The sequence below is a fragment of the Biomphalaria glabrata genome, chromosome 12, assembly GCF_947242115.1.
Source record: "Biomphalaria glabrata chromosome 12, xgBioGlab47.1, whole genome shotgun sequence".
NCBI lineage: Eukaryota > Metazoa > Mollusca > Gastropoda > Planorbidae > Biomphalaria > Biomphalaria glabrata.
The window spans coordinates 21,375,617-21,388,306 of NC_074722.1; the positions used below are offsets into that span (position 1 = coordinate 21,375,617).

At 35.0% G+C, this 12,690-nt stretch overlaps 1 protein-coding gene across 11 annotated transcripts in view; it reads left to right on the forward strand.

The window, feature by feature from the left end:
* Window positions 1–12,690, forward strand: part of LOC106067740 (phospholipase ABHD3-like) — a 101,860-nt gene that overhangs the window by 48,174 nt on the left and 40,996 nt on the right. For 10 of the 11 annotated variants that reach the window (XM_056005408.1, XM_056005406.1, XM_056005407.1 and 7 more), the window contains 2 exons: window positions 8,216–8,379; window positions 9,981–10,099. In XM_056005408.1, coding sequence (XP_055861383.1) covers window positions 8,216–8,379; window positions 9,981–10,099 — 283 coding nt within the window. Of the gene's footprint in view, window positions 1–8,215; window positions 8,380–9,368; window positions 9,510–9,980; window positions 10,100–12,690 lie in introns of all 11 variants that reach the window. The other variant, XM_056005414.1, reaches the window with a different exon arrangement.

Genomic DNA, 12,690 nt, shown 5'->3' on the forward strand with positions numbered 1-12,690 from the left:
GTCACGAATAAAGAAAATAATTTACAGTTACACATTCCTATTGAGTAAATTCAAAATACTAGTGAACAGTTAAATGATGATATAACATTACAGAGACTAGAGAGAAATTGATTGAATATCAAAGACAATATCCAACTTTGTCAAAGTATTATGACTTGATATCACAAACTACTATCAAGAGACAATGTTCATTTCAAGGTCCATATAAGATACTTTAAAAAATCAACAGTTCAGAAAGAAAATGTCACATTGAGCTTTTAAGAGAATTTTTTAACCACCTGATCACATCATGTCTCAGCTATTGTTTGTTATATGCAAGATTCTGAAACCAAACCATTATCATGTCTTGATTATAAAAGACTGGATGAATACCTCCCAGCTAGAACATTTGTCTCTAGTTGGAAATGCAGAAGACGTATCCACATGCAGTCTTTTATGCATCATGCCACTAGACTATCTGATAAAGCTGGCCTCTTCACCAACCGACAAAACATTCCAACGTTTTCATCCCCTACCCCCTGGGTGTCGCCCAACGACCCCAGACATACGATTGAAACTAGTAGATCCTAATACAACTAAGCTTAGTCATTCATCTAACGACCTTCAAATTCTAGCACTGGAGACCATTAATGTCTTCAAGCCCAGTGCTATTTTTGCATATACTGATGGATCGGCATTGATAGATTCTGAAAGAGCAGGCTACGGAGCCTACATCGACTTTCTTGGCTCTTACTCAGTAAAAAATCTTTGGACCATGTGGTCCCGGGTTCGAATCCTGGTGAAGACTGGGATTTTCAACTTCGGAATCCTTGGGCGCCTCTGAGTTTACCCAGCTCTAATGGGTACCTGACATTAGTTGGGGAAAAGTATAGGCGGTTGGTCGTTTTGCTGGCTACATGACACCCTCGTTAACCGTAGGCCACAAAAACAGATGAACTTTACATCATCTGCCCTATAGACCACAAGGTCTGAAAGGGGAACTAGTTAGGCCAGGTTCACATCTAACTTTGCATTCACTTGCACCTATCATTTGGTCTGCTGGACCGTTGGGGCACTACACAAGATCTGTCAACCTTCTTTCTCCATTCTTATCTCTCATTTGTCTTTGATATAATTTCTTTCGGATGTTCTTTCTGAAAATATTGAAGCCTGCCTGGGTGGACCACTTCGGGGGCCGATTTTGAGTTTGTGTTTCCACACAAACTGTTTTTGTAACCTTGTTATCTTGTTAATCCATGGTTTGTTGTTTAGATATATTTAAATATTTTTTATGCCGATGCACAAGCTTTTGCAGAATTTTATATTATTGGTGACTGCTGCAACCCATTCTTCAAGTTTTGACTTGTTCTGTTTAAATAAATTCCAATCAGTGCAGTCTAGACAACCCTGTAGTTTGAGGATGTTTGAGTCCACTATTGTATGGTTTTTTGAAAGACTTTGCCTTCTTTAATTTTCGTGAGGTAGTTAGCAGATGTATGGTTTTATGGTCTGACGGTCCTATTGGTGGCTTGTCACAAGACATATATTTATTTGATATTTATTTTTCTTTCTTGTAGGGCATGACCTCACCGTGGAACATATCCTCGTTGATTGCCCCAGATACCAGGATGTCAGGGAGAAATATTTTAGAGCCACTAACTTAAAAACACTATTTGATAATGTCGACCCTGGGAAGGTACTGGGCTTTATCCGGGAGGTGGGGTTATCTACGAAGATCTGATTTATGAATTTGTGAACATGTACTATTTACATTAGATTTTTACCAAATAATTTAAATTTTTACTACCTTTACTATTTTAACTGTGAATAGACCTTGATTTTAATGATATGACTGTATAGAATCTGGCCCTTGTTGTTTAGAGAGAGAGTAGTCCTTAAGGGACTGCAGGCACGACATGGCCTAAATTGTGCCGATGTGCCTAAAATCAAAATCAAATCAAATCAGTAGGGCATGAAACAAACTGATGGGAATTTGGTTGGTCAGCTTACATTTACAGTTACATTTATTAAAGTCTCCCATTATAACCACCTTGTTTGTAATTCATGTACTACTTCAGCTATCCTTTCAGCTGCTGCTTCTGTCTTGGCTGTAGAAGGAACTGTTATAAGATAATTATAGTATACAATGACACCTTATAAATCATTGTTATAAGGTGATTGTAGTATTCACTTGAAAGTGATAACAGATAGTAGCTGCCACTTGTTTTGGCCCTATCTATAACAATTACTTGTCACTAGTAATTAAAGTTACAAGTTATCTATGTTGAAAGATCAAGCCTTTAAAATGACGTAAGGTAATTTTGACCTTATTTTTATGGTAGGCCATGTAGCAGCAGTAGATTTCAATGAAGCTTGTAATTTTACTCGTAGTAAGAGGCTTTGTAGTTAAGTAGAACTGTCATTTGTAGTTCTAGTAGTTGCGATAGAACTGATAAAGAGTTGTTTCCATTGTTTTAGGTTTGTTAATAGAAATGACAGACACCAAAGGTTGCTGAAAAAAAATTAATTGATCCTGTAGTACTTATGTTGAAGATGTCAAATTATTCTTGGATTTTTTAAATCTTCTCTATATTATCTGACATGCTAATTAGGAGCTGAAGTTTATATAAGACAAACACTATTAAGATGCAATAAAATTTAATTTTCTTGAGTTGAATCCTTTTAAACTTGAACTTCAAACAATAAATATAAATACAGTAAATACAATTCACAAACTGGTACAGGTTACTATAATATTAGTAACCTATACTATAAAGTAGAATGTAAGGCGTATGGATGAATGTATGTGCCGAATGGAAATCAAAACCGTTTGACCAATCTTAATAAAAACTTGGCATAAATGTTCTTGGGTACTAACTTAGACCGAAGTTTATATATTGTAGCCCTAAAACAAACTTAAGACCCTCAAAAAAAAAATGGACCAACTCTATGAAAGTATAGTATCTTATAAATCTAGGCCATGTTTACCATGTTTACATGATGTGTCTAAATGATGAGACAGGACGGAGAGGTCACGCATGCGCAGAGATGAAAATCTCTAGATCTAAATTAGCTCTCATTCAAGAAAACATAAATTTTTACTTTTACACATGAACATATAAATTTATGTCTATTCATTTCATTATTTAATAAAAATTAACCTTCTAATTTGAGTTTACATAACACTTTTTACATAAAATCGTTTTTCATTCATCATATCGCGCACCAAAAGGTCATGCATGCGCAATAAACGTGAATGGCTTTAGCGTGTTGACCTACATACTGATTTAAATCTAGTTCAACACAAGCGTAAAGTGTTTAGTTATTGACTAGACTACTATGGCATTCAAATTGTTTACATTCTAGATCTAGGTCTACATAAAATTAAACTAACAATGTTATATAAACAATTACATTCGCACGTTCTATTTGATTATAAAATATATTTTATCGCTTTTTGTCACCTACACCAAGGCAACACGTCTCGAGGTCATGAACTTTCAGCTCAACATAAAATTAAAAACATATGTTGGCTTTGGACTAACAAATTGAATAAACTCTATTTTGCTTTATTTATAGATTTAAATCATTGAGAGTTCAATATTTTACTCTCTTAAATATACGTTTGGCTATACTTTTAATTAAGAATACACATGTTAAAAATAGATCTAAAATCTTTCATTTTATAAAACGTAACGAGACAGCGAGATTTATACTTCATTCTTAATCTATATCTTTACTAATTATAGATCTACACTATTATATATACAATACATTTCAACTTCTATTGGTAGGTACTATTTGTCTACATATAGCTTACAAAATTGAAACAAAAACAAAAAAATAAAAGTTATTTATTTTATAAGTAGATCTAGGTCTAGAATAGTATCTGCTTCCGCTCTTCAAAACTCAAACGCACGTCCGCCATGTTGCAGTTACTTCCTTGCCACTCCGGTACTGTGTGTGGTACAGAACCACCTTCACATTTATTTTTCTAATTAGACATTAAGCTTTCCATGTGCTGAAATTTAGCATTGTAGAACGGGAAATAAATTGTCTATGACAGTTCAAAGTGTGTAGCCTATTCCGTAAAAATGTTATCTACTTATATGATGCTAGGGTCACTTGACATAAACAATAAAAAAACTTGAAAAACCAAACAGCGGACCTGGAAGAAGATGAATCTCCAGCTGTTTGACGCCAGGATTATCCGACCTTCACCACCATCAGTACATGGAACGTTAGATTGGTTACGGAAAGTTAGCGATGAATATGTGTGGTGAAATAGTTCGTATTTGTTTATGTTTGTGTAACGTCGTGAGAATGTGTTCATAACATTGATTTAGTGTGCTACTGTCTATGTCTCTTTCGTCAGTTCATGTGTTGTTCTAGTTTAATAAAGCCTTGTTTTAGGTTACTCTTCAGTGTTCCTTTATTTCTTATTACACTCTTTGCAATCCTGCATTCAACGTCACAAGACAGGTCCTCATCTGGAACCTCCAAGGAAAGAGAAAGAGAGATGGCCCAGAAATATATGGCGCCGAGATTTGGATGCAGATGCCAAGAAGGACAAGAGACAGCTGGCTGGTGTCCTATATCCCAGACTGAACCACAGGCTAGGATTAAAAGGAAGGGAGATAATTTGCACCCCTGTCTCGATGCTAAAAAACTGTTGTTCATTCTTCTGTTTTAATGTAGCACCTAGACTGACTGTATATGTGTCGTAGGATCTGGACGAATTTTTCTGTGATGCCGTATTCTCTAGCTATTTTCCATACTGAATCTCGGTGTTGGTTCTCAATGGAACGAAGATCTGCTCTGCACATGTTCTGCCTCTTTGGAAGCCTGCTTGTTCTTCTTTGAGCCTCTCATCTACAGACTTTTGAAGCCTATAAAGGCACTTTTCTTATTTCATATGCTTGGACAAAAGTATTTGACTCGTACGACGTTGAAGAACTTTCTAATATTATATTCAAACCTTTTATACTGCAAAGAATTGCAAGCCTATTATTAGATGTACATGGTTGGCCACCATCATCTCATCTCTGCCTGTGGTCCCTTATGGGGCATAGGCCACCAGCCAGCTTCTTCAAGGCGTCTCGGTTCTGGGCGAGTCTCTCCAACTGTCCCCACGTCTTGCCCATCTGCTTGACATCTGCTTCCAAATTGCGGCGCCATATATTCCTGGGCCGTCCCTATCTTTTTCTTTTTAAGTCTGTCGAGTATGATGATAGTCAGTCTGTTGTAAATATTATCCTTCTCTTCCTCTTCACTGTCATTTGTTGTTAAGACAATATCTAAGTTAATCCTCTACTTCACTGAATGGAATGAGGCTGTTATTATCCGTGGTCCATGCGCTTCCCATCCTATAAGTTAGCATTAGGACTACTGCCTGTGTGCTCAAGTCCATAAAGTGTTATTCTTGGAGGATCGTGTTTCAAATCAGGAGCTTTGAAACTGGACAATACACAAAGTATCAATCCTTTTTTGACACAGTAGACCAAGTTGGATCAGATATGTCACCCGCATGCCAGATGAAAGAATTCCTGAGAACATCCTGTATGCTGAGCTTGTGGAGATCCAAGAAATGTACAAGATTTACCAACAGAGATGTCTGCAAGTGAAATCTGACGACTACAGGTATAAACAAATAGTTTGAGAACATCGCGCAGGGTGGACAACAGAAAAAAACTGAGCGTGCTGGTACGAACCTAGCCGATAGCGACAGAAATGATGTTGCCATAAAGAAGGGGATGCAAAAGAAAGCAGCCCTGTTAGATAGCCCTAAAACAGGAGCATTCAGATACACGAACAGTGGCTAACTTTGCCGCTTCGGAATCCGATTGTTCGTGGACTCAAAAAGAAACACAAACTAGTTTTTCATGTGAGTACATTATTTACATCCTTTGTCTTTCAAGACAGAAGGAGACATATTACGGTCGGCAACCTCGTCATGGTTAACAAAATGTCCATTTGTAGCGTACTCGTAATATAAACATCCAGTTACGGATTTACGGCAGTGCGTCAACCCTGTGCCTATATTTCCGCAAACCTAAAAATATACAAAATACACATTTTTTGTTTGCATATTAAATAATTATAATTATTTTTAAAGTAGAAAAATAAGATTACATCTTTCTTCTAAAATATGGCATATTATCTTTAGATATTATTTTTTTTAAACTTATGCTTTGCTGTTAAAATGATTCAATCGGAGAGTCATACTCTAAAAAAAAAAAACGAGGGCAGAAAAAAATGTATTTCAAAACGTATTTCAAATAAACAAAACAGTTAACACACGATTAGATTTATTTTTTTATTTTTTGTTTAGCAAAGATACGTAGGCCTATAATTAATTAATAATATATTAATTAAAATTCCCCAATTAAAAACATAAAATACCATTTAAACATTAATATTACTTCAAGAATAATGATTAGAAAAAAAATCTAAATCTATATTACATAGATCTAAGATTTACCGTACTGAGAGAGGGGGGGGGGGGGACAGTGACCAGGCGCGCTCTGCTAGTAGAGCGCGCGCGAGCAGGTGAGGTCACGTCAGTACGTCATCGTACGTGCGGATAGACAGCTGCCAAATAATTGACCTGAAAAACTAGGGGCCTTCGATGTAAAGTTTTACCAACCATCTATGTCATCAATGTAACCTTACCTTTAGATGATATTTATCATACTAGAAATATCTAGATCTAGAAAGTTACACGTTATACATAATAATTTAAAAAAATACTTTCTTCAATAGCAGTCTACACCAAGACAAATGCCCTGACCCACAGATAAACTGGTACAAAATAAAGTCTATTCATTTCATACTTTAATCAAATATATGTAGGCGTACAAGCAAATGTTTTATTTGAAAAAAAAAATGGATTTAGCTCCATTAGCTATTTTGATAGCTCCATTCATACTATTTTTAGATTCACGCATTCCACATTCGCTTTACTTATAACATTATTATTTCGTTTAATTATTTACAAAACACTCTCATTGACTATATCGACAGTGATAGGCAAATTAAGACCTGCGGGCTGCGGGTAACATATATGGCTAGTGATCAAATAAACTAACCAGCTCTGTACCTTAACTAGCGACATCTAGTGTACCTTAACTAGCGACATCTAGCTCTCCCTAAGTCGTAACTCTAACTGACTCTGACTCTGTTTCCCCCCCAAAAAAACAACTCAATTAATTGAGTAGATTCTTCTTTTCAAGCCCAGGCTATCTTAACCTTCATCTTTCTTTTCCCGCCTTTTTGTGTCAATACCTAACTCATGCCCATTGTTTGGCATTCATGACCATCCAATCATGCAACATCACATTCTTGTGACTAACCATAACCTTGTGTCCTGCCTACACATTTTAGTGTTATAGGTCTGATGTCATTTTCCTCATGTAAATATTATTTTCATCTAGTTTTATTTGCCAAGGTTGAAGCTTCATTTAGATAGGTAGTTTTAAAAAAAAACAATTCAGGGCTTTTTTTTATCCTTGAATTGACACTTTTCATAACTTCTTGTAATTCTTGTGGCAGTATCTTCATTAATAATATTCTAATGTTGAACAGATCAACATACTAGCAAACTTGAAGCACCATCTGTGCAGACACCACTAATTTGTCCATGAGATTTTATGCTTTTCTAAAGATAAACCAACTTTCTGTTGGATTACCAACAGAAAAGTCCTTTACTTAGATTGTGACCTAATGTTGCTTAAAGTTTGTGGAACATGTTTTTTGAGAAAATGAATCATGTGCCCAAAAGAGAGCAATTAGATGGAGACAGTAAAAAGGACAATGTAAACAGTGATGTATAACATGACACAGCACCTTCATCAAGAATAGTTAATTGTACTCTTCATCAGCCATCTATTGGCTATTGACTATATCCAACACAGACTCATTCATAGCCACTCTTGATGATCAGTTCACACATTTTACTTGACAACAACAAAGTTCACTGAGTTTTGTCAACACACTACCAATACTCAGAATACTGGTCAATCAAAACATGCTTTCACTGTAACTTCAATACTTAAGAGTATTTTAACCCAAAAATTTAGTAGTATGTGTTGTTACAGAATAATAATAATATTTCAATAATTAGATAATAAAAGAACTCCTGAAAATAGAACATTATCCAATTTATACTGAACCTTTGCTTTCATTTTTTAATATTTTTTTTTCTTTTCTTTTCTTTTTGTGTATAATATATATATAGAGGCCAATCTTATCCTGTGGCGACAAAAAATTTAGACAATTTATCGACACATATTGTCCTATTTCCAAAGAAAGATTCTGGCCAACTTGGTGGTGTTTTGAATCTCGAGCTCAAACTATCCTTCGAGCTTTAATTCAGTCAAGTCCTAAAGTAGATTACACAAGGTAAGTGTCTAAAATTTAATGAATTTTTAAAAAGAAATTATTTTAACTTAATTATGTCTTTCTGTAATCATTTTACTCAAAGTCAGTCGCACAGGCTCTTTTATCTTTTATCTTTTAGATAGTGTCTGAAGTTTATTAATTTTTGTTGGCCTAAAAGTGTTTGCAATCAGATTGTTGAATTTAAGCTTTTATTTGATGAAGAAAAAAACTAATATATATATGCTTCTTGTGATAACTTTTTGTATGCATTCTAACTTTATGATTGTGCTAAGTTCAGTTTAAGCCTAAGAAAAAGTTTAGATGAGAGCATAATATTGTAATAGTAATGTTTGGATGTTGTTTTATTACTTTATCCCACTCACCACACTGCAACTCAATTTAAAAACTTGCAGCTTATAACTAACTATATCCATTTTGACTTTTAACCAAAGGAAGTTCACATAACTAGGCAGCTTCATAACAAAAGGTGGGGATGCCTACCATCATGTAGTGTGCCCAACAGAAAAGACATGAAGCATTTTCCAAGCTATTATATGTGCAACAAAAATAAACCTACTTAACACAATCCTCATCCCAATAGCAACATATGTTTGTGAGACATGGAAGTCATCTGCCGAAATTGAGAAAAGACTAAATGTAAATGTGGCTCAGCATAAATGGCTAAGATGGATTTTAGGAGTTAGTTATAGAGATCAGGTCTCAAACAAGGAAATCCTATGCAGAACTGGGAGTCAACCACTTAATGACAAAATGAATTACACATACCAAAAGTTGCTATGACATGGAGGCCAATACGAAGAAAGCGCAAACAGGGATGTCCTCACATAATTTGGTGCCACACTTTCATGGAGGACCTCAGAGCTGTGGACACCAGGTGGGAAGAGGCTTCAGACACTGCCAGTGACAGATCTTTTTGGAGACTGCTTGCCACTCAATGGGCCAAACTGCATGAGGATCTAAATAAGTAAGTAATTGTCCTTTTTTTTTAGTAAGGTCCTCCATGAAAGTGTGGAATCAAATTTTGTGAGGATGACCCTGTTTGCACTTAATGAGGTTGTGACTAAGCATTGACATGTCCTTTGACTGAATGAGTTACAAAGACATCTAGGCCACTATGAGGAAAGTTCAAGGTTTGTAACTAAGGTTACTACAAAAACAATATAATTGAAAAGCTTTGAAATATTAGATTAATACAGAATTAAAAATTGAAATGATAACTCTCTCTCTCTCTGTATATATATATATATATATATATGCATTGCTTTAGGAAACACATTTTGTGTTCAGTGTGCAATGGTCTAATCTCTTTTGTGGTTTCTTTAGGTAGCCAAGCAATTGATGCTATTAAGCCACACAACCCTTTGTTCTCCTTTTAATTTTATTATGTCCTAATCTTTTTATTTTCTTAGGGTTTACTTCTCTTTATTAATTAAATAATATTTTAGTAGCTTCATAAAACATAGATTACATTGATTTTATGACTTTTGTTTGATTGACTTTTTTTTTAAGTGCATGAACCAGCTTGTTTTTAAACAAAAAAATGAACTTGCCAAATCCTATATACTAGTGATTAAGTAACATCTTGTTTTTTTTTTATTTAGTGAGCATCTGACCACATCTGATGGAGGTGAGATAAGGTTAGACTGGAATGAGAATGATAGTAATAGTAAATTTTCAAAGCATGAGCGACCAACAATCCTTATGTTGCCTGGATTAACAGGTTAATTCAAAAACTTATTTAGTCTATATTTTGTTTTTAATTAGGCTCTTTAATAATCTTTAAAGGAAATCATAATTTTAGTAGGCAAAAAATAGTATAAGACATTTCATAAATCTCTTTTGCCTCATTAAATTTTGAGAACTTTGCCAAAGGATTTAAAACAAAAATTTTGAATTTGTTTAAAAATATGATAGGTGTATGTCAGAAAGTCACACCCTCAGCTCCATACTTGATTGACCAGTAGGATATAAATAACTCCCATGTGGTTGCTGTTTCAATAATGGAATACTCTTTTAATTTATTGATTAGGTTATTTAAATTCAGTTATTTCAAAGAAAACAAACAACCTAAAATGTGCACTACATTCCTCTTTTTTATTCTAAATGTTTTTGTCTAGATCTCTGAATTACTTCCTTACAGTTCTATAGCAAATACTTTCTTATTGTTTATCAAGTAACGAGAACAAACACTAGGCTTGTGGAGTTGAGAATATTGTTTATTTGATTTTATCTAGGCAAAGGCCAACACACTTAACACATGGGGTATTACTTGCTAATCATTGGCATATATGCATTTTAATACATATCAACATCCACCATCTATTTTAAAAAATTATACCGGTATTGAAAAAAATTAACAAACATTCAGCACAGAAAGTATAGTGCTCAGGTAATGTTTAATTTTTTACTTTTTTTATATTAGCAGATAACAATAATGCAGATAAGTTCTATACTTACAAAGTTTTCTTTGTAAATATATAAGGGTAGGATTTGTGAAATACTGAAAGATATTTGTATTTCGGGGTTTTGGCAAATCGGCACAATTTAGGCCATGTTGTCCCCTTTTTAGCTCAAGAGCTAAATGTTATACTTAGCTAAGTTATAAGGTCCATTCCTGCCTGTTAATTTAATTTCCGAGTTCCCATCTCCTAGCCTGGCTACCTACCAAGGCTATAGAGCCCAGTCTGTCCCTAGATGGCAATTCTAATTCCCTACTACAGCTTCATCGCTCAGATGCCACTTTGCTTTCACTGGCATAGAGAATAGTAGCTGGAGAGCTCGTACATAGGCCACAGGACTCATATTGGAGACAAAAAAAAAAAAGCCTTTATTGAAGACAAGTGGAGAAAACATAAGAAAGCTTATATAAGCGGCAGGCAGAAGGTCTTTGTCTGCATGAGATGCAGAAAAATATGAAGGTCACAACTGGGTTTGTGTTGTCATGTGAAACACTGCACTCATCCTTAATCTTCAGTTTCAAAAGACATTGCAATTCTTATAGATGGGTATACATTTCCTTATCTTTTTTGCATAATTCTCTGATTAATAGAGCATTTAACATACACTGCTCATTTTTAGCGGCTCCTGTTAGGGAAAAAGCCGCTATTAGGTTTTTGCAAAATGTCCATCTGTCACACTCATATCTCAAATACTAGAAGAGAAATGAAAAATATTATTTCACCATTCGTTGTGGCTTACAAAGTTTAGGTGCAACGGCTACTTTTTGTTTTCTAAAAATAAACAGTTTAGTTTATAAAATTAATTATGCAAGCGATTTTTTCATAAAAATAATAATAATAAAGCTAGTCTTTGAGTCCGAACATTAGTGAGGAATGCAGTATTTCCCATGGCTGCACAGTCCCAGGTGTAACCTACATATATTGTCGCATCCAGGGCAAGCATAACCATTGTCCTCAGGCGGTCGATTTAGATTTTCTTTTTGCCGTCTACGTTTGTCCTCGGCAGCAGATTTTCTTTTGGTCTCAAATGTGTATCCCGCAGCCTTCGTGAGTGACCTCCAGCTGTCTCGTTCTGAGGCCGCATGCAACTTGGTGCTCTCTTCTATGTCAGCCAAGGAAGATGATGCCTAAGCTGGTCTATGAAGCGTATCCGTGGGGCCTCTGACATGATAGTAGATCTGCCACAATTACAAGAAAAAACCTATACGCTGCCTTTGTGGACCTCACAAAGGCTTTAAACACAGTCAGTCGCAATGGTTTGTGGACGATTTTGGCCAGGCTGGGATGCCCATCTACTTCCTATCCATTCTCAAGCAGTTTCACGTGGGACAAAGAGGCCAGATCAGACACAATGGTGCCCTTTCTGATCACTTCCCTGGCGTGAAGCAGGGCTGTGTACTTGCTCCTACTCTATTTGCTATCTTCTTTGGCGTAATGCTGGGTCAAATGAGGCAGCAATTGCACGATGGCATCTATATCCGGTTTCATAAAAATACACCAATTCTAAAACAAAACATAAATGTAAGGTAGATAATGTTACAATATGTTAACAAAGAAAGATAATTTTTGTGTATTTTCAGTATTACTAAGTCAAATATATTTATAAAATGTACAAGAAATTATCACAACAAATATAAATATTAGTTAACTCTGTTTTTTCTGGTTAACTAGCTGCTAAAATTAAAAGAAAAAATATTTTGTTTGTTTATAAAGGCTAAAAATGCACTTTGTATGTAAATATCACGTAAATTTTTTAAAATGGACTTTTTATGCAGCGACATTCATGCAGTAGCATAACGACTGTGGCAAAGTATGGCAATAAACTAGTTCCCTTAAAAAGTTTTGAATAATC